Source organism: Mirounga leonina, unplaced genomic scaffold (genome assembly GCF_011800145.1).
Source record: "Mirounga leonina isolate KUSES-001 unplaced genomic scaffold, KU_Mleo_1.0 Mir_151, whole genome shotgun sequence".
Classification (NCBI taxonomy): Eukaryota; Metazoa; Chordata; class Mammalia; order Carnivora; family Phocidae; genus Mirounga; species Mirounga leonina.
Window position 1 is genome coordinate 32,815,611 of NW_023270377.1, and position 23,382 is coordinate 32,838,992.

Genomic DNA, 23,382 nt, shown 5'->3' on the forward strand with positions numbered 1-23,382 from the left:
CCTGATCCCTATGTATAGCTGTTTGAGCAAAAGTATTATATGCGGGAGTAAAGAAGAAGAAGAAAAAAAAAAAATCCCTGGCCTCTTATCTCTTTTGTTATCCTCTTTAATTGCCTTTTAAATCTTCCTACAATTTCTTGCTCTCATGAGACCCTTCTAGGATAATCTCATACCAAATTTAGTAATGACAACAATTTGGGGAAAGTCCATATTTAGTGATGGGTCAGTATGAGAACTAGAAAATCTGACTTGAGTCATAATCACCCCAATCTTGTCCTTATCTGTACACATCTACCTCCCCTTTAATCCCCAGCAAGAGTCCAGCTTTGGTATGGCCATCACTTGCTTCCCCAGCCTCTGATACAGTGCTTCATCCTGTAGCTCACTGCTTATCTCTCTTCTTCTGGCTCAACATCCTTGAAGTAACTACTGGGTAATCTGATCTCTCTGACATGGCCTTGGGACTATTTCTCAAAGACTTCCCCCATGGGCAACACGTCCAACCCTTCCAAATCCATTCCCAGGAGCCAGTCTTGGAGGAACAAATGGGTGATGAGAATGACCAAGTGTTAGGTCCAGAGACAATGGATGAACTCTTCTGTAATCTAGAGACATCTTACTTGGCCTGTCCTAGGCCTAATGAGCCTCTACTTCCCCTCTGTTGTATCAGCTTTCTTTTTATATTTTATGAGGTACAATAACCAGCAAATAAAGTCAATAATAGTCATGGGGGGCTCAAAAATGAGACCATCTTTTGATTCTTTTGAGCCATTTAGTATTTGGAAATGGATTTGGAGTCCACAGCAATAGTCATTCCAAATTCTTATGCAGCTTGCTACTGCTGTTTACAGAGTTGGGGAACTGATCTAACCTCAACTATTTCAGTGTCCTTCTCATAAAAGGGTTAGCAGGAATATATGAATCTAAAAATTCATCTAGACCTATCTTCACTGTTGAGTTAACAATAAAAGAAGGGCACCGTATCTGTGTGGCAAATGCCTTCACATTGCTAATTTTCAGAGCATTCAGAAGCTCAAGTAGATATTACCTGGATTGTAGTTAGGTAGCTTGGAAATTCCAGGCCAGGTATCCTCTGTAGGGACTCCCAACACCTATACAAAGCCAAAGAAAGACAGAAGGATGAGGCGGGAGGCATGAAGGACAGATCGGGAGGAATAGGGAAGAATTCATTTTACACATCACATTATGCTAGCTGATACACACATGAAAGAAACTTTAGTGTTTCCTACGTTTGTAGCTTCATGGACAAAACTGCAGTGTATTCTTAAAGTCCTGTGATGGTTAACTTTATGTGCCAACTTGACTGGGAATAGGGATGCCCAGATAGCTAGTAAGATATTATTTTGGGGTGTGTCTATGGGGATGTTTCTGGAAGAGATTAGTATTTGAATCAGTAGACTGAGTAGAGAGATATGCCCTCTCCAGTGTGGGCGGGCATCACCCAATTGATTGAGGGCCCATATAGGACAAAAAGGTGGAAGAAGGGCAAATTCCCTGTCTCTCTTCTTGAGTTGGGACATCCATCTCCTGCCCTCAGACATTGGGCCTGCTGGTTCTCTGGCCTTCAGACTCTGGGACTTACACCATCATCCCCTCAGGTCTCAGGCCTTTGGCCTCAGACTGAATTACGCTGGTTCTCTGGCTTGCAGACAGCAGATCTCAGCTTCTATAATCACACGAGCCAATTCCCATAATAAATCTCCTCTTATGTATCTCTATATATCCTACTGGTTCTGTTTCTCAGGAGGACCCAAATACAGGTCCTGAGCCTGTGTCTTCACTAACTCACTTGTTACTCGGAGGCAGATCATATAGCCTTGCTTAAAGTCATAGTCTCATCAATAAATCTCTATGGCATGGTCACCATATAACATGGGGTTATTTTGGGAGTTGGGGATATAAAGAGGCAGGGGTGACTGTCCCTCTGCCTTACATTAGATGAAATACACACACACATACAAAAGAACGTAGCCTGAATTATGCCTCAGCATGAGCATTCAGCTATTCCCCGATGTGCTCAAATTAAAAAGGATTCAGATTACTGACCTTTAGACAGTGGAATTTTAGCTAAAAATGATGCCAAACCTAACTCTAGTCCTTCCTACCGAATTCATCTCATCTTGTTTCCTTGGTGGCCCAGCAGCTTGGAAAATAGTATTTGGCTTTTAACTGGTGGACTGTAAAAGTAACAGCATCACTTGAAAGAGAGCTCACTTATGCTGTGGATTACCAAATGGAAGCTCCAGTTTGTAATTAATATGAAAATAAAAGTCTTTTGGAGTACAAAGTCAAAACACTTCCGATCTGGAATGGTGCATTTACTTCGAGTTCTTTTGTAGACATCATTTTACCATTCTTTTACTATAACCCTAAAAGCCCAATGTCAGTTATATCTGGGAGCTAGAATAACATGGTTTCTGTGAAATATTAGCGAAATACTAGTAGCTTTCACTACACCACTATACAATATAACTCTTCTTAGAAGCATATCTCAACATAACTCTTTTTAGAAGCGTCTCTCATAGAATCTAATAACTGCAAAATGCTGGATATAGATGGCAGCCCAATTGTTATGGCAGGAAGTCAACTGCCCAACAGTTACTAATAATAATCAATGCAGAATCCAGAATCTTAATGTCTACCAGCTTGCTGATTAGGATGCTGACTGAGAGGTACATTTTGTGGTGCCCGCTAAGATCGTCCTCAAACAAAAGACACTGAAGTGCTATTTTCTCTCATACAATAAAAAAATCATGCCACCCAGGAAAATCTTTCTTTGATCCATTCCCTAAACAAACTGAAAAGCTACTGAGAGGATTATAGGCTTTTCCTGTCAACCACCCTGAGCCTGAGGGAACACTAAGAATCCTGGAATCCATTTTGAAAAACCAACTGGACTAATTCTTCTTTTGTGGGAGAGGGCCAGAGGATGGGAAGCTGATTCTTCTTTTTCAATTTACTATCTTCTCTATTTGTACAGATGTGCACGTAAACAGGGGATTCACATGCACCCAAATGTCTTCTGGTGGCTGGCAAAGCACAATGAAAAGGTAGCAAAGGTAATGAAGAAAAAGCAACAAAGGAAATAAATAGCGACCACATCCATATTTTCTCTAAGGTGATAGTTACTAGACTTATTGGTTACTTTGTATTATGTTTAATTAAAGCCAACAAAATGGATACCAAACATTTTTTAGTATTATACTGAAATCTTTAAGCTTGAGATTTTTAACGTTTAAATAAAAATCCAATATCCTTTATTTGGCAATTTGATGCTCAGTTTCTATTTGAAAGTTATTGAATTCGTTTTCACTTGAGAAAATTACCAAATCTCCACTTCACTGTCTGGGACACTGAAAACCAAAAATTGTTGATCTACTCTCTCCCTGAAGGCTTTTAAAAGGCAGATAGTGAGTGCTATGTTTGAAATCAGTGGGCTGCGCAGGGCTGTTTTCTGCCTTTGTTGGAAAGGAAACCGAAGGCATTTTGATTAATGGATTTAAAGTCTGTGTAGTTTATTTTATTCTGGTTTTAGAACTACATCTGGGATTATTTGCTAAAAACACTTATTACAAGAATTAGATTTCTAAAAAATTGATCAAAAAGACGTGACAGTTATTCAGATGAAAACACAGATACACACACACACACACACAGAGGCATTTTAGAAAGATGGTAAAATAAAGATTCAGGATTTCTCATTATGTCTTCATTCCTAAGAGTGAGATCTCAGGATAAATGTAAATAACAGTTGTGGTTAAACGTTAGGAGAGTAGAATGGACCCATTGCTTTCAAAGAGGCAATTCCTACATCAAATATCATAGAACCCAAAATAGCTTTCCTATTTTCATCTGTGTAGACCACGTTTAATGAAACACTAATTCAGGATTGGTCTGTAATGCTGAAGTTTCTACCCTGCTTGAACTGTAATAGTATAAAAGATAACACACCGCTGAATGCAGTGACGTGCTCTCACTTTGTCCTCAGAGTTTGGAACTGTGGTTGTGTTAACAAAACTGTGTCTCTGCCGCAAAATTGTAAAGCAGTTCCAGAGAAGATGAATTTCCTCACCTACACAGAAAACCCCCACTCTGGCCATATCTCCCAAGAAACCCCTTATCAGAGGCTCTTAGCAAGAACGCTCCAGAAGCAAGCAAGCAAACTTGAAAGGGAGCAGGATCCAGGATAACAACAGTGTAGTTTAAAGCACTTTGACACACACTACAACATGGATGAAACTTTAAAGTATAAGTGAAATAAGCCAGACACAGAGGAGAAATACTATAGAATTCCACTGATATGTGATACCTGGGATAGGCAAATTCATAGAGTCAGAGTTGATGAGAGCTTATCAGGGGCTGGAAGGAAGGAAGATGGGGAGTTCATGTTTCATGGGTACAGAACTTCTGCTTCAGGTGATGAAAACGTTTTGGAACTGGATGGTGGTGATGGCTGCACAACAAGGTGAATGTACTTAATAATGGTTAGACAGTAAATTTTATGTATATTTTACCACAATGAAAAAAAAAACACCAAAAAAAGTAAAATATACACATGACTGTAGTACGTGGAACGTAAGCTACAAGAGATGAAAGAAAGAAGTACATCATGGTACAAAAGAGGTAGGGATAGGGATGCCTGGCTGGCTCGGGTGGTTAAGCATCTGCCTTCGGCTCAGGGTCCTGGGATCGAGCCCCGCATCGGGCTCCCTGCTCTGTGGGAAGCCTGCTTCTCCTTCTCCCACTCTCCCTGCTTGTGCTTGCTCTCTCTCTCTCTCTGACAAATAAATAAATAAAATCTTCAAAAGAGGTAGGGATAGTGAGTCAAGAAAGGGAACCACACAGAAAAGCACCTTCACACCCTAGGGATGTGGTTTTGGAAGAGCATGATAAATAGTATGCTTCTCTCACACTGACACCGTAAGCCTTTGTTTTATCAGAGTTCTGTGGAAATTTAGTGTCTCATCTTCAGTTGACAAGGACCCAGGGCCAAATATATGATAGAGTTAGAGCTGAGGGTGGTGAGGCAGAGACGTGCTTACGCAGAACCGGCAGAAATTGCCTGGGAGGTTGAGAAAATCGTGACAGGGAGCAGGTGGATTCAGGGGCTGCTACAAGACAACAGGCGGTTTCCTGACCCCGCCTTCATTCTCAGGGTGTTTATACCTGCGGCAAATACCCCAGTTTCCACAGCCTTAATACACAGCATAACATCTCAAAGCACATGGACTACTTCATAGTCTCTAAAGCCAATTTGGTTCAAAGTTTGAAAAGTAGGTATTTCTGGGCGCCTGGGTGGCTCAGATGGTTAAGCGTCTGCCTTCGGCTTGGTCATGATCTCAGGGTCCTGGGATCGAGTCCCGCATCGGGCTTCCGGCTCCTTGGGAGCCTGCTTCTCCCTCTGCCTTTCTCTCTCGCTCTGTCTCTCACGAATAAATAAATAAAATCTTAAAAAAAAAAAAAAAAGAAAAGTAGGTATTTCTTCTTCCTCAGAGGAATTATTCTCTTACCTCCCAGATCTTCTCCAGCTGTTCAAGGATGTTGGAAACCCCAGGAAACAAAGGTTGACCCTGGAACATTTCAATAAAGATGCAGCCTGCGCCCCTAGCAAAGGAAACAAGAGTCGGCCCAACACGTTCAAGGAAACAATACATGCGAAAGTGAACCGCTAGTATTTCTCCTTCCAGTAAATATTTGGGGGGGTTAAACAGGGGCCACATGCTATTAAAAGTCTTGGGAAAGAAAAAAAGAAAAAGAGAAGAACAGTCTGCAGCTTTTAGTTAAAATGATATGCAGCCAGCGTTTAGGAACACAGTAAAGATAGCAAACATTTCAGCTCATTCAAGTTCATTATCCATTTTATGAGAAGAGGCAAAAGTACTGAACCTCCAAATTGAATGCTCTCTTTCACGGAATCTAAGATGCTATCATTCATTGTAAGAGGCACCCTTAGTGTAAATAACATATTAAGAAGAAAAACTCCTGCAAGTTAAACCATGACACAATCAGAATGTTCCTTTTACAGCTATTGAAAGGGCTATTATAAATTTAATTAGACAGATTATTTTATCACATATCATACTTGTACTTGCAACAAATGGAACATTAAGTGAAATAAATTGGTTTGGGTACTCCTAAAACTTTTTTACATTAGCATTTGACTCAGACTCTTTGATGTCTGTTTTTATCCATGGGATCATCCTCTATATCAGGAGTTTGATGATGCAGCATTTCTTAAAATAATCCATAAGAAAACTAAGAGTCATCGGTCCTGGGTTCCTAAGCTGACCTTGCAATTACGTAGAGTTAACCTACTTTTGACTCCTGCTTAAAGAATGTTACTAAACTTGTCTGATTCACTCCCTCTCCACAACCGTTTGGTTCCTAGTTAAAAAAGAAGGAAGAAAAAAGAGCTCTCCTGTCTGCAAGACTTTCTTCCAAGTCACTGACGACCATTCTGCAATCTCTGACGCTGGCATTTGATGTTCACACATGTGCAAAGGTACCTACAGTCCCAGCTGCAGCCTGGCTGATGGCCCTGGTAAAACGCTACTGATTAAAAGGTGCATCCTATTTAGCAGAGAGTGGGCATCTCAAAATGGGTGAAATATAAAATTTATTTCCTCTGTGGTCGAACTGGAGCGTAATTCCTGAGGGACAGTAAGGGGTAAGATTTATTTTGCTAATAATACACATTTTTATTCATATAAGTCTTTTGAGAGATAAAAGTGGTCCAGGTGACAGATTACAGTGATTATCCTCATGGTCCTATCCTTTCACTCCAAATTCTTTGCACTTAAAACACATAATTTTGCAAACTCCCTTAATCATCCTGACATTTTCTTGTGTGGCTTGATAAAGAAAGATAGTTAAGTAAAATACTTTATTATAGATGATCATATTATTAAAAATTTATTACCAAGTTCATTTTAAATATGGTCTTTAATATTATTCATATGTATTTATTACATATGATAACTTTTCATTTTTTCCATTGGATTGCAGACACACGCTATTTAATTTCACTTTAAATTGCTTGTGGAGGAGAAAGCAGATTTCTTGGTAAACAAGTTTAAGAATGTGTCTGGTTTGAGGATAGAATTTATATTAAAAAGAAAATTGAGGGGTGCCTGGTGGCTCAGTCAGTTAAGCGTCTGACTCGGCTCAGGTCATGATCTCAGGGTCCTGGGATTGGTTCAGCATTGGGCTGCCTGCTCAGAGGGGAGTATGCTTCTCCCTCTCCCTCTGCCCCGCCCCCCCCAACTCATGAGTGCTCTCTCTCCCTCTTAAATAAATAAATAAAATCTTAAAAAAAAGAAAAAAATGAAAATTGAAATATCATTGTATCTTATCATGTCAAAAAAGATAAAAACTGTTTTCATGACTATTTGGTTTGCATTTAAAATAACCAATTGGCTTATTTTCAGAATTATGCACATATGTAAATAAAAGATATCAAATCATTGGCAATTTTTAAAAAGCCAATTTGGATACAGTGGCCACCATATTTACTTTTTAATTATTTTTCATGTATTAGAGACATCTTGATATGTGATATAAGAATTTTGATCAGACAAATATAACTTCAGAATCTGGCGAACAGTATCTTGAGGTGAATTTTTAGAATTATTGCCATTGTAAAGCTCCTCACTAGCTTGTATTTTAAAATCCATTTTTTTTGTTGTTTCTTGTCTTTAAAGCACCAGATATAAAAGGTAGGAGTTAAACAATATACGGAGGAGAATAAAAGTAATAGAAAACTGTCAAATGGTCAAAAACCATCCTGATTGCTAGCAATGGTCAATTATGAGATAAGCCAACTAGGAAATCGAGTTGGTGAATGCCATCAAATGGTCTCCACCCACTGCTTTCTCTGTATGTGCTTGAAAGGTCTCAAACCACTTCATTTTGAAATGAAAAAATGTGTGTGTGTGTGTGTAAAACATATGTAATTGTATATTAACTGCTCTGAAATAGAAATGGAAATGTGTTGGTTTTTGAAGACTTGAGCCAACCTTCCATCCAGTACCCTAACACCTACCAGAAACGCCAGGGGCTCACAAGCCACCAGAAGGCCTGATGGTATATTTTAAACAAGGTTGAAAACCAAGGTCATTACCAGGTTTAAACCTGCAGTCCACTTTTTTCCTCTCTTCAAAAGGTTTTCATTGCTTGGGAAAAACTTGTGTTTTTTCATAGTAGTAGCTGTAGGAAACCAAGAAGGAAGTCCTTTTGTGAGCAACTTCTTAGTGTCCTTTGTCTTCTACTCTGCTAGGACAGTGTACAGAATTATGTAAAATATTGGAGACGTTCAGGCCATTATGCAAGTAGTACAAGGTGTTTGTGTTACAGAATAATACGTTAACATTTGGTTGAAATTCTCCATTTGCATTCATATGGTTGGTGCGTTAGCGGCATTCTCGAGTCTTTCTTTTTAAGTTTCACCTAGGGGTAGATTAAAACCTTTCTCACCTAACAAATATAGAGTCTAAGGTTACTTGTTTATATTTTTAATATTTATATACATATATATATAGTGTGTGTCTGTGTGTCTGTGTGTGCACATACACGTGGGTGCCCATGTGCTTACTTGGACACTTGCAAGACCAACAAAATTCCTAAATCAATTATATTTCAGTACCTGGAATATCCGTAAGTACCATAAATATCGATGCATTGGTAAGAAAATAAATCCGTGCACTTTAAGTTTGAAAAACAAAGGATGCTTTCTAGACGTAAGCATTGTTCTTTAAAAACTATACAACTCGGGCACCTGGGTGGCTCAGTTGGTTGAGCGACTGCCTTCTGCTCAGGTCATGATCCTGGAGTCCCGGGATCGAGTCCCGCATCGGGCTCCCTGCTCAGCAGGGAGTCTGCTTCTCCCTCTGACCCTCCTCCCTCTCATGTACTCTCTCTCTCATTCTCGCTCTCTCAAAAATAAAATAAATCTTTAAAAAAAAAAAAACTATACAACTCATCTTCTGATTTTTTTCATTTGTTCTTCAGAGCTATTGTATTTTTTAATTTGCTTTGTAAACAAGTTGAGTGGCTATTGTCTATTTTGTCCACCCCCAGCCTAGCCTTTAGCAAACATTTAAAATATTCTGAACGTTTAGGTCCAGATAGGAAACCAGCTCCTATTTCTTTTTACTCCTCTGCTTTGTTCTTAAATCTTCATCCTCTGGCTCTTCTTACCTCCTCTTCTTCCCCTTCCTATCTTTAAGCTGCTCAGAGGATTTCTGCTCTGTGGAGATACCCTTGGGGCAGACCGTGTAGATGAAGGGGAACTTCCTTTGCAGGGTAAAAAGCCCCGATGGCGTCAACCAGTGAATCCTTCCAGAAAGGAGAGATGCACTGGGTCATTTTATTGCTCCAACTGTGGCTCTTCAGTCAAGTTAGAGGAAACAGCTTATGTTTTTTGCTTTTTCTGGCTTTCTTCCTAATTTTTCCTCTATTCTGAGCATGAACAAATTCTTCCCTAAGAGAGTAAAAGATTCTTCAAATTCCTTAGGCAATCTCTGGGGAAATCAACCATCTCAGGAGTTTTAGGTTTTTCAGAGGTGTAAAGAGCATACAAAAATGTTGTTGGGAGAAATGGATCAGTATTTCATTTTTCACTGTTGAAATTAATTCAGTACAACATAATGTATGACAGTGACATGACATTTCCATTTGCTTTTCCCTGGGCCACTCTTTATATTTGGAAGTTTGCAGCAGGAAAAATCTGCAATCTCTCAGGCAGGAACAACTTTTCATAGTCCTAAAACCAGCAGCTGCCTGAAGTCAGTTTTGAATAGTACACGTTGTGTGACAAAATAAATCCTTTTTTAAAACCCAGTTTACCCCAACACGGATGAACCTTGAAAACATTATGCTAAGTGAAATAAACCAGACACAGAAGAAAAATATTGTATGACTGCACTTAAATGAAGTACCTAGAAGGGTTATATTCATGGAGACAGCAGGTAGAATAGGGGTTGGGGGAAGGGAGTAATAGGGAGTCTTTGTTTAATGGGTACAGAGTTTTAGTTTGGGATGACGAAAAGTTTTGGAGATGGATAATGGCGATGGTTATACTACAATGTCAATGTACTTAATGCCACTGGATTGTACATTTTAAAATGCTTAAAATCGGGGTGCATGGGTGGCTCAGTTAGTTAAGTATCTGACTCTTGATTTTGGCTCATGATTTCAGGGCCGTGGGATTGAGCCCTGTGTCAGGCTCTGTGCTCAGTGGGGAGTCTGCTTGAGGACTGTCTCCCTCTCCCTCTTCCCTCACTCATACTCTCCCTCTAAAATAAATAAATAAATCTTAAAAAAATAAAATGGTTAAAATGGTAAATTTTATGTTATGTGTATTCTAACACAATACAAAAAAGGTAAAAACAAAAACAAAATGGTGTAATTATCCTAAAACATTGAGTTTTCTCACTGAAGTTGCTAATAGAATTTTTTAAGGCTTGAAAAGGTGGCAGAAAGAAAGAAGAAACGATGATGGGAGATGAGAGAGCATTGGTATTAAGTGCTGGGAATAACCAGTATGTCCCACTTGTATGTTTTCCGTAGTCTAACTGTTTGCTCTGGGCCCCCACTGACACTGCTGTCACCTGGGCTCACTGTGAATGAGAGGCTCTGGCACTCTGGTATCATTAGTTTCTTTAAGACGAAGGCTCTAATGCTCCCCCATGGTCATCTGCCTCTTAAAATGCACTCAGTTTGGGGCACCTTGGTGGCTCAGTCGGTTAAGCATCCGACTCTGGATTTTGGCTCAGGTCATGATCCCAGGGTTGTGAGATCGAGCCCAGCATGGAGTCTGCTTAAGATTTTCTCTCTCTCCCTCTCCCCGTGCATCCCCCACCAAATAAATAAATAAATAAATAAATAAATAAATAAATTAATTAATTAATTAATTAAGAAAATGCACTCAGCTTGTGCCCTATGGGGTTTCGTGGCCTAGCACAATAGGATTTCCCCCCTTTCCTTCCTTTGTCAATTGGCAATCTTCTCCCTACTCACTTCCCCTTTTACCACTCTGAAAAGAAAAAAATATGGGGGAAGAGGAATCGTGATGTAAATACCTGATACCTGACAATTATGTGGAGAGTAAAAAAATAACAGTAAATTCAATGAAAGATGCCTATTGCTCTATTTTTATATTACTTTTTAAGTTTTACTGAGAACACAATAATAAGAATGGAATGAATAAGCAATGACAATAACTTTAACTTAAAATTGAATTTCTATTTTGTGTTATCATTATTCATGGTTAAATTCATGAAACACCAATGAAATCATATACATTTGTGTATATCTTGTATATGTGAGGGATACGTAGCTTAAGACAGACTTAAAGGACTGGTAGGTGAACTGAAGAAATAATGCAGAAGGCAGCACAGAAAGTTAAGGAGACAGGAAATATGAAAGAGAGCATAAGAACTGTGGATAATAGAAAAACATGGTCTGATAATCTTTCACTGGAGCTCCAGAAAGAGATGGGAATAGAGGCAACATTCAAGAAGGAAATGACCAACTAAAGACATGATTTGTAACTGGAAGAAGCACGATATATACCAAGCAGGGTAAGTGAAAGGAAACGCACACCAGACACCTTAAAGTGAAAACTCTATAATAATAAAGGCAAAAAAAAAAAATCTTTAAAACATCTAGCTAAAATGAGAGATCACCTGTAAAAGTAAGACAATAAGGCTCAAAGCAAACTTCTCAACAATTAGGCTAAAAGCAAACTTCACAACAGCAACAACGGAACACAAAGCAGGGGGATGATATCTTCAAAGTTCTGAGAAAAAATAAGCATCAATCTTGAATTACATCCCCAGCAAGTTTACCTTTCAACAATGAGAGTTTAAGACACAAAAGCAGAGTTTGCCACTGATAGGCCTACACTAAAGAATATTCTAAAAGATTTACTTCAAAAGAAAGGAAAATTATTCCAAAAGTAAGATTTAAAGTGCACAGTTTTAAACAGTTTTAAAGAGTTTTAAATTTATTTGCACTTAATGAAAGTAGCTTTAAGTATATAAAGCAAAAATTAATGGAATTAAGAGAAATCAACAATGTAGTGAACAATTTCAACACAACTTTGATTGATAAGTTAAACAGACAAAAATGATATAAAGAAGATTTGGATAACACAACTAACCTTGAATTTTTGAATATATGTAAAAACCTGTACCCAACAATTCAGGAATCTGTATTCTTCTCAGTCAGTCCCATTACTGATAATATTGACTCTAATCACTTGGTGAAGGTGATGTCTGCCAAGTTTCTCTAACTATAAACTACTATTTTTTTCTTTGTAACTGATAAGTAATTTGTGGAGAGATACTCTGAGATGATGTAAATTTTTTATTCCTCATCAAACTTTCTGCTCTAGTTTAACATTGTTAATTCTTGTTTGAGCCAATCACTGCTACACTGCAAAACAGTGGTTTTCTAAGTCCATCATTTCTTCTCCAGTTATTAGCTGGTATGCTACTGTAAGGAGGTGCTTCCTTTCTTATGCAGCTAGCCAGCTAACCTTAGTATGGACTTGCGCATTCTTATTTTATTCAGTGGGCTATAATCCATTACCCACATAATTTGCTTTGATTTAAGTCAAATTGTACTCAAATTGTACATCTGTGACCAGTGGACATTTCTTCAAGTTGCTTCCCCTGTCTTTTTGATATAATCCCATCATTTTTTGACTACTTTGTAAAAAAATGTTCTGGCCCACCAAGATGTTCCTGGCTCATCTTATACTTTCCCTGCCCCAGCCTTAGAATTGGCCATTTCTCCAAAATGTCTGAGTTCTTTTTAGTGGGGAATGATATCAGGAAATCAAGATCTGAGTGGCAGACCAACACTTATATAAAATACAAAAATTAATTTCTTGAAAAATAATGCACAAAACAGAACCAAATGCAAATCTTCCCTGAAATCATTCAAGACCTCAAAAAAATCCCACAAATTAAATTCCAAGGCAAATTAGCATATCGCTGTCAAAAACAACTAAACACACATGGAAAAAAAAGATACCATATGCAAGAACCAAAAGAAACAATAAACAGCAGAAATAGACTTACAAGGACCTTTGCTCTAGATATGTAAGAGCTTAGAGAGAAAATGATAAAACTACTAAAAGATGTTAAAGACAAACCAAACAGATGAAGAGATATACTGTGTTTAAAAATTGGAAAACAATATTATAAAGGTGTTAATTATCCTCAGAGAGTTCTATAATTTCAATGCAATTTCTAATGAAAATGCCACTAGGATTTTTTCATGAAACTTGAAACACTGAATCTAAAACGTATATGAAAAATCATGGGACACCAGCTAGCTCAGTCAGTAGAGCATGCAACTCTTTATCTCAGGGTTGTGAGTTCGAGTCCCACAATAGGTGTAGAGATTCACAAAAATACAATCTTTATAAATAAATAAATAAAATGTATATGAAAAATCAAAGGGGAAAAATAGCCAAGACCCTCCTGAGGAAGGAGATGAAATAGGTGGGGACACTTGTCCTACCAGATATCAAATATTATTATAAAGCTATAGCAATTAAACAGTGGGACATTGGTGCAGGGACAGAGAAACTGGCCCCTAGTGGAACAGAATAGAGAGCCCAGACACAGACCTCTGCATTTATGGAAACTTGATTTATGAGAGATTTGGTATAGCAGATCACCGAAGAAATTGGGGTGAGACAATTGGTTGGCACAGACAAAAATCAATTTCCAGTATTAAAAATTTAAAATGAAAGGACAAACTTTACAACTTTTAAAAGGATGTATTGGAAAATATCATTCTGACCTCAAGGAGGGAAGAATTTTTTAAACAAGAAACAAAAGAGCTAACCGTAAAAGAAAAGACTTGATAAGGTCAACAATATTGAAATTAAGAACTTCTGTTCGAAAAGACAACATAAGGATATGAAAGCATAAGCCATGAACTGAGGAGGCTTCTTGCAACACACAAAACTGATAAAAGGTTCCTATTTAGAAGAACAATATAAATCAATAAAGAAAGAAAGAAAGGGAGGGAGGGACGGAGGGAGACAGAGACAGAGAGACCAAAAGAAAATAAGCAAAAGACACGAGTAGGTATTCACAGAAGAGAAGCACAAATGGCAAATAATCCATGAAAAGGTGTCCAACCTCATTAGTAATCAGGAAAACGCAAATTTAGATCACAACATGATACCATTCTACCCACTTGATTATAAAGTTGGTGCAGCTGAGGATAAGGGGCTGGTGTATAAATTGTTACAACTACTTTGGAAAGCAACTCGGCGCTATCTCAGGCAGTTGAACATTCATATACCCTGTGACACTGCAAATCCACTAAGTAAATACTACAGAGAAATCCTTAAATATGAGTACCAAGTATATTCATTACAACGAAAGCAAACAAAACAAAAAACCAAACTAACTAATTGAAACGTCCATCAACAGGGAATAAAGCACAGCTACATACGTCAACATGAATGATCTTAGAAACATCTGGAGTAGAAAACGGCGAGACCCAGAAGGCTAAAAACAATATAATACCATTTTTACAGACTCAAAAGCAGGTAAAACAAAACACTATCTTTAGAACACATAAAAATGTAAAAATATGATTTTTAGAAGGGAATGAAGATAAGAAAAAAATTCAGGGGCGCCTGAGTGGCTCAGTCGTTAAGCGTCTGCCTTCGGCTCAGGTCATGATCCCAGGGTCCTGAGATCGAGCCCCGCGTCGGGCTCTCTGCTCAGCGGGAAGCCTGCTTCTCCCTCTCCCACTCCCCCTGCTTGTGTTCCCTCTCTCGCTGTGTCTCTCTCTGTCAAATAAATAAATAAAATCTTTAAAAAAGAAAAAAGAAAAAAATTCAGGTTTGAAGCCAGCCTGGTAGAGGGGCAGGTTGTTGGGAGAGGGGCACATGGAAATATGACAGCGTGTTCTGGTTGTGACACTGGGTAGTGGGTTCATGAAGTTCACTTATCGTGCTTCTTAAACTACATCAGGTTTCTCAATCTTGATACTGTTGACATCTGGGGCTAGATAAATCTTCATTTTGGGGGGCTGTCCTGTGCCTCATAGGAGCATCCCAGGCCTCTACCCAGTAGATGCCAGGAGCACACCCTATCCAGCTGTGACAATAAAATGTGTCTCCAGACATTGCCAAGTGTCCCTGGGGAGTAAAATTTGCCCTGGTTGAGAATCACTGATGTATATATATGGTATATATTTTTTCATGTGCGTGTTTTGTTTTGTTTCGAAGTAGGCTCCACACCCAGCGTGAAGCCCAGTGCAGGGCTGGAACTCACAACGGTGAGATCAAGACCTGAGCTGAGACCAAGAGTCGGACACCTAGCCAACTGAGCCACCCAGGTGCCCCTATATGCTCTATCTTTGGAATGTTTTAAATGTTCCATAATAAAACAAAGTTTAAAAGTGATGAGCCGAAGTTTCACTCTGTGAAGCACGACTAGGAAGTAATCATTAAGCGCTGAGAAAGCCAGAGCCTGTCGCAAGCCTTTGAAGTGACAGCACAGAGCCCTGAGAGCTGACAGTTGTGGGAGGATTTTGACTAGCTGGTGATATTTCTAGAAATGGTACTGGGTATTGGGGAATCAATGACTCCAGATACACTGGAGGGATATTTCTGCAACCTTTCTCAATTCTTTGGGAAATCCAAAAGCTTAGTTTAGCCTTTTAGACTACTATTTAATTTTTAAAAAATCTATTATTGATATACTTTTTAAAACAAGGCCTTTTGTTTATATAAGACCTTCCAAGGAATTGAAGGATGTCCACATATTTTGTTACCTTTGAGGGGGTGGCTATGATTGCAAAGTCACCACACATTTCACTGTGGCCCCCGGATAACTGGGATATTTCCAGAAATAAGATCTGATAACATAACATTGCTGCTCAGGATGATGAGTTATCCCACACTCACTGTAGCACCCCATTAATCCAAGAGCCTCTCCAGTGATGTGGTTTTACTTGGAAACACCTATCTGATTCTTATACTATAGCCCCTCTCATGGAGAGAGTTTATTACCCTCATTTAAAAAATGGAGAAATACAGACACAAAGAGGATAATGCTTTTCAAGATAACATAATCCAGAGTAACTAATTAGAAATAGAACTGGTGTGAAAATCAGGTTTATTGAATCATGGTCTGTGTGCCTTTTTCTCTAAGCTCGGAATGGTGCTTGGGCATGTGCAAGCATTAGTGTGTAGACGTGTGTCTGTGTGTGTATCTCTGGTCAGGGAGTATGTGTGTGTGTTTCTCTGAGGAAAAGGGGGAAAGACGAAGGACTGAAGAGAAGAGCTAGGAAGAGAGAGGCATGGTAGAAAGAACATCGAAAAAAAAAAAAAGAAAGAAAGAACATCGGATTCAGAATATGCCTTGGGCCAGATGTCTCTGAGTCCCAGTTTCTTTAACCATAAAAACTCACAAAATGATTGCAAAAGTCAAATGAGATATGTATTTAAAAGCACTTTATGTTTCTGTCTATAAATGTGATTGTCATTATTAACATTATTATTTAAAATGCAATACAGATGACGAAGGAATCCTCCTAGGTAAAATGACTCACATTTTCTTCATTCTCTTGGCAGTAGCTCTTACCATATGTCCAGTTCAGAGGAATACTCAGTGGCTCCCAGCAAGGCATCAGGAGGCCGATACCAGAGGGTCACAACTTCTGAAGAGTATGTCTGGCTGGGAATGGACTTTGCCCGAGCGAGACCTGACCAAAGAAGAAAAGCACAGAACTCACTGTCCTAGGTCTTCCAGGAGAGCCAGGAAGCGAGGCATGCAACTAAGGAGTTAATAACTGGCAGAATAAACAACATTTAAAAAATAATACACAAACTTTGGGTGCTTTTAATAGAGTCACTCAACTATCTTGACCCTCATGGACCTCCTTATCAAGTGAATTTCTCAAATTTTGGCCTACTTTGCAGCTGGATGTGGCCTTCCTGGAAGCTAAGTATAGTGAAGTGACCAACTTCTTCCCTGCTTATATGCTATAAACAGAACTGAAGTGTGAGCTTCCAGATCATGCCTTTTTGGAGGGATTAAGCATTCTTTGCTTTTCCTCTTCCTCCAAGCTATAATCAGAAGGAGGTGGCAGCCATCTTTAAATATGTAGTTGGGGCAATACCCTAAAGATGGTGGGGCCTCAAGACAGAAGGGACATGGGTCAAGACACCACAGGGCCACCATACAAGCTCTGACTACTTAGGTTAGACTGTTATATGAGAGAAAGTTAAACTTTTTTTATACATATATTTTATTTGTCAGAGAGAAAGACACAGAGAGAAAGAGCACAAGCAGGAGGGAGCAGCAGGCAGAGGGAGAAGCAGGCTCCCCACTGAGCAGGGAGCCCGACATGGGGCTCGATCCCAGGACCCTGGGATCATGACCTGAGCCGAAGGCAGGTGCCTAACCAACTGAGCCACCCAGGCGTCCCGAGAAAGTTAAGCTTTAACATGTTTACAACCTCCAGTTTGGGGTCTTGGTCATAGCAACAGAACTCAATTCACAACTAATATTGTCGCTCTCCATTTTTGCAGTCCAGGAATCCCCAGTTTAGTAAAATACAGGGTGGGGACTGCTAATCCAAATTAATTAGTTTGGTAGGACTTTGGACACATCACTCTTAAGTTTTCTTCTGCAATATCAGAGTACTTTTTTTTTTTTTAAGAGGTGGGGAGGGGCAGAGGGAGAGGGAGAAAGAGAATCTTAAGCAGGCTCCATGCCCAGCATGGAGCCCAACATGGGGTTTGATCACAGGACCCTGAGATCATGACCCTGAGATGATGACCTGAGTTGAAATCAAGAGTCGGATGCTTAACCAACTGAGCCACCCAGGCACCCCTATTAGTACTTTTGTCAGTTAGCTACTTATCTCACAGAATCACATGATCTAGAGTTGGGGAAAAACCTCAGTAGATGAGTTCTCTGTTGTGGGGAATTGATAAATGAGTATCTGTTAAATGCTTACTTGTCCAGATGAAAGCTACTATGTCAGAATAAAGTACTGCAGCTACAGTGCAACCACTTGATATCTGCCAAACAGAGAAGAGTGGTTCCTCAGCTCCAATTTTTCAACAAATATTTACTGAGCACCTATGGTGGTGTCCAGCACTAAGGATATAATGATAAGCAAAATGGACTCAGGCTGCCTTCAGAATGCTTATAGTCCAGTGGAAGAGACAAAATCATCACGCAAATATATGTGTGTGTATAATTATAAACTGTGATAAGTGCTAAATGGAAAGATACAGTGATACCCCAGGGAAATCCACATCACTTTGATGGTAATAAAAACCTCAGGTACTCATACAAAGCTCTATTGATAGGTGAGCAGGAGCAAAGGCCCTGGGGCCTCTATTCCAACAGGAGTCCATCCTATAATCTGGGGTTTACGTCTTTATCCTGTCATCATGGGATAACCTGGATCTATGCGGACAGAATTTTTCTATCCACTCACATGTAGGAAAGCCTCCTAGGTACAGTTTGCCCTTTACAAGTCTCTCTATAAAAAATGGCAATGGGGCAGTAGAGGTGCCCAAGTTTTTGGATCTGATTAGACTGGGGCTTGATGGAATTCTAGATGCTACCAATCTCACCCTGTTTCTTGCCTCACACTTCCTATAGGGTAGTTTGACAGCCTCACAAAGCATCACGTGTCATGGGCCTCCACTTTTCAAAGGCCAGGCCCAGTCAATGCTTTAAACATGTGCACACAAAAGCATCATTGTTCATAGCCCAGAAAGAGACTCGAGGGGAGACTTACCAAAATCAGCCAGTTTGAGCTCTCCCAGGTGACTGATGAGTAAGTTCTGAGGTTTCAGGTCCCTGTGAAGAACGTGTTGGTGGTGGATGTACGCCAGGCCCCGCAAAAGTTGAAACATGAAAAGCTGGAAGGAATGAACACCTTATCTAAGCAGATTTGAGCCACTATGTGTTGATTTCTCCTCTAAATCAAAAACAGTCATCTGAAAGAATATAGTAAAAGTCTCTTGAGAGACAAAAAAAAAAAAAAAGAAAATATGAAGATTTTACATTCGGAGAGGGGAAAAAAAAAAGACAAGAAAAAGTCAAGTAAGTAGACCATGTTCTAAACAAAGGGATTCTGCCTTTTCCTGACATCTCATTTCTTTGATACTGGAAGGATTACCCTTCCTTAAAAATCTAAAGGGAAACTTTGAAGTTTCCTTTGGAACACTAGTTATTGATTTAGATGTGAAAGATTTAATTTTTTTTCCCACCGATGAACTTGGCATATAAGATCAAAGTTGACCTGGAAATGATATTCTAAGGTTTACAACTGCTTCAGTTTTCCAGGCTCTCTGATATGAAACCCTTTTAAAAACATAACACAAGGAGACCAGACTGGGAAATATATCTTTAGATGGTAGTAGGAAATAAAGGAACCATTATCTTTTTAAAACTATTTTTAAAGTTCAAAGTTGAAAACAAGCTATAGTACAGCCATTTGATTAAGAGGGAAGAGAGACCAAAAAAAAAAAAACCTGAAGAGAATAAGGAATAAATAACAGAAAGAAGAAAGAAGAGGGAAAAATACATTCTAGGCCCAAATTTTTAAATGTTGCATGTGGTAAGTAAGGCATAGAAACTGAAGACATTAGTAAGTTCTCACCAATGTAGAAGCGGAAGGAAAAAAAGAATGCTTAGGATTCCAATGTCTTTTGCTCTTTTCCAGAGCCACTGGCAATTGAGAATTGAAACACCAACATTAGTGTTTACAAAGACCTCTGCCAACTGAGAACATGTTCTGGCAATTTAGAAGAGAAAAGCCCAGCCCCAGCATTCCTGGAGACACAGACAAAGTAGCCGATGTAGGGACGCCTGGGTGGCTCAGTCGGTTAAGCGTCTGCCTTCAGCTCAGGTCATGATCCCAGGGTCCTGGGATCGAGTCCCGCATCGGGCTCCCTGCTCCGCGGGGAGCCTGCTTCTCCCTCTGCCTCTGCCTCTCTCTCTCTCTCTCTCTCTATCTCTCATGAATAAATAAATAAAATCTTTAAAAAAAAAAAAAAAGTAGCTGATGCAGAGCTGTGCAAAGAGATCCACTTTTGCCTTCAATTAGGAACTTCAGAGATGCTGGGACCTGTACTGGCCTAACAATGACTAGGAGACATTGGAGCCAAGCTGAGGGGCCGCACGGTCTGACCAGAGCAGGAGCCTGGGGGCCGTGTACTTCCATGCAAGTCCCACCTTGGGCTCACAAGCCATTTAAGAATGTGAAAGATTTCTTGCCACTCCTACTTCAGATGTTCACTGGTTCTTTGAGTTTTCCCAGTGCTTTCCCTTCTTGGTGCTTTGCGTACACACACTATCCATTTTACCATTCATCAAACCACGAAGCTACCAAAATGCGAAATTCCTATACCAACATTTAACCTTCCAATCAGCTATAAATACAAATGTTTCTGGAAAGACAATATGAAGAAGCAACTAAAATTGCAGGAAAAAGAGAAGATGCTACATTGTGTGCTTACAGATACGCTTTTCAATGTGAAAATACTAAGGAAGGAGGGAGCACGAGACAATTGAGGGACAGAGACAGAAAGGAGGAAGGGAAAACAACATTTTATTGAACACCTTGCACCTTTTAGAATCCTCAAAGTAACCCCATGAGGGAGATAGGCTTGTTCCCGATTTGCAGATAAGAAAAATAAGGCTCAAGGAAACTTTAAGAGCATGTCAAGAAACAGTTGGGGTCAAAACTCAGACTCAGACCTGCCTAACTCCTCTACAACATTCTGAGAAAACAAAGAAAAGAAAATTAAAATGTGACAGGGAAAGGGAGCATCAGCTGGCTGAGTCAGAGACAAGCTTCTTCGTGGACCAGCCTGAAATGCCTTTCATGTTGGAGTACAGACTGCTCTCACTAATGAGTCACACCCGCCTCCTACCTCCTCGCTCTTCGGGCCCTTTCCTCCCCGGCTCCATGTGCATGTCCACCAGCATTCATAAATGGTAATGCACTGCAGTATTAATGTCTGGTATTTTATAGCCACGCTTCTTAAAACTGCAGTCTGCCCTGATTAACCTCACCACCCACTCACTCTTGAATCCTTTGCAACCTGGATTCTTCCTTCACACTGGCCCAAGCTTCACTGATAACACAACCCAACCCAATGGTGTTTTCTTAGTCAACAAGCCAAGTAGTGGGTGATTCTCTCCAGCGAGGCTTCCCATACCCCAGGGGTGAGTCCTGTTTCCAACACAGTGAGGCTCTTGGGGACAAAATAATTTCACTGGGCTAGTGCCATCTGGGCCAGCGGGAGCATTTTCACTGCTGCGTCTGCTGTGGGGAACTCATCCCTACCCCCACTGGCTTTGATTGGAAAACTTCTTCCTTTGTGCTTCTCCATACCCCTAAGAAATCCCTCTATTTATTAGGGTAGCTCTCACAAATCCACAAAGTAGTCAAGTATGATTGCAGTCAAGTATGATTTTCAACTGTATTCCCGGTGCCAGTGGCCCTCTCGACCATGGCCTTCCCTGAAACTGTCTCTTCCCTTGACTTCCATGAGAGTGTACTTTTCTGGATCCTCTACAGTCTGAAAAGCTGCTTCCTTTTTGTCTCTTGTGTCCTGTTCCTCTTTCAACCCCTAAAGGCAAAAGTTCTATAATCAGTTCTTTTATCTTTGTGCATTTGCTCTTTTGGTTATCTACTCTCTTGTCTTGAACTACAAACTCCCTGAGTCAATTACCCCCAAGTCTACGTCTCCAGCATATAGCTTCCTTCTGGGCACTAATCTCCTCTCTGATTGTCTGCTGCTCATTTCCCTTTGGATTTCCACCTCAACTAGAAGCTCACCATGTCTAAAACAGGACTCTTCCTCCTCCTCTCCAAATCAACTTCTATTTCTGTTAATAGAGTTATAATTCTTCTGGTCAATCAAGGAGATTATGTTAGAAATCCAAAAGGTGAGGCCTCACCCTAGACTTCCTGAATCAGATGCCCACGTCATTCATCTGCTCATTGAAGTTTGAGAAGCCCTGGGCTAGCCCACATCAATAAACTCCTAACTGGAATCTCCTACTCTTTAATCCATCCCACAGACCACAGTTACATAAATTTCCTTCTGATCATGTCATTCTCTCTCAACTCAAACCCTTTTAATGACCCTACTGTCTAAGAAATAGAGTCCACATCTTAGAAAATAAGGCTCTTACATACCCCTCATCTCATTAATATATTCTCTCTTTCAGGCCAACAGGACCAGAGATGCAGTATTGGTACTAGTGGGAAAAGACCTTAACCAAGAATCACGGTCAGCAATGGCAAAAGCTGGTTCTATAACCTCAGGCAAAATACTTGTCTTCTCAAACCTTGGATTCCAATTCTGCAAAATAAGGGAGTTAGACCAGCCCAATATTTTTAAGGCTTTTTTTTTTTTTTCCTGCTGCAACTTACAGTAAGAAATACATACATATCCAGTATTCATACAGAGGTACAAGTACAGTTTCAACTGGACCTAAAGTTGCACAATATAATGCTTATTCTTGCTAGGTGTAATGTACTCTAATATTTTCTATTCTTTTCTCATCTATTCCATTTCATTTTTTAAAATGCTAGTTGCTGGGGCTCCTGGGTGGCTCAGTCGTTAAGCATCTGCCTTCGGCTCAGGTCATGATCCCAGAGTCCTGGGATCGAGCCCCGCATTGGGCTCCCTGCTCTGCCGGAAGCCCGCTTCTCCCTCTCCCACTCCCCATGCTTCTGTTCCCTCTCTTGCTGTGTCTCTCTCTGTCAAATAAATAAATACATCTTTTTAAAAAATGCTAGTTGCTAATCACCAAATTATTTCATAACCCACAAATGGGCCAGAATGTGAAGACTGAAAAACACTGTGGTTCCTCCAACCCTAATGGTCCATGACTCTGGGATCCTCTTCCTTCAACACATCCTATACTGCTCTGCTCTGTTCTTCTGCTTCTCTGCTCTGTACCTTTGCTGAAAACATTCCTTCCTCCTGTGACATCTTCCCCCATTCTAGCCTCTTGAAATGCAATGCATCTTTTAAGGTCTGGTTTCATAAAAGCTCTTAAAATGAGAAGATATCTTTTACTTTTTTGCATATCTACACTAGGTCTTATTTTTCACTTGGTGTTATTCACAAATGTCCCATAATAGTACCGGTGCATATTTCTAAACTCTTGTTTTTGGTTGTAAGACCCTTGACATTAGGAATCATGTCTTCTATGTCTTTTTATCCTTCTAAGCCTTTAGCACAGTGCCTGGTATGAGAGTCACTCAAGCCTGAAAATGTTCTTTCTCCATTCTTTCTCCAAGCGGTCATCACCTTAACCAATACCTCTAGTTCCT

The 23,382-nt window shown here is 39.8% G+C and overlaps 1 protein-coding gene and 1 long non-coding RNA gene across 5 annotated transcripts in view; one reads left to right on the forward strand and one right to left on the reverse strand.

The window, feature by feature from the left end:
- CDK15 (cyclin dependent kinase 15) overlaps positions 1-23,382 on the reverse strand; it is a 78,182-nt gene that overhangs the window by 33,884 nt on the left and 20,916 nt on the right. For all 4 annotated transcript variants that reach the window (XM_035007370.1, XM_035007367.1, XM_035007368.1 and 1 more), the window contains 4 exons: positions 18,820-18,943; positions 16,644-16,764; positions 5,532-5,625; positions 1,049-1,112 (listed from right to left, as the gene is read on the reverse strand). In XM_035007370.1, coding sequence (XP_034863261.1) covers positions 1,049-1,112; positions 5,532-5,625; positions 16,644-16,764; positions 18,820-18,943 — 403 coding nt within the window. The remainder of the gene's footprint in view (positions 1-1,048; positions 1,113-5,531; positions 5,626-16,643; positions 16,765-18,819; positions 18,944-23,382) is intronic.
- LOC118012144 lies at positions 6,429-15,322 on the forward strand. The gene is made up of 3 exons (XR_004679613.1): positions 6,429-6,584; positions 14,478-14,596; positions 15,284-15,322. It is a non-coding gene; the product is annotated as an uncharacterized LOC118012144 (long non-coding RNA).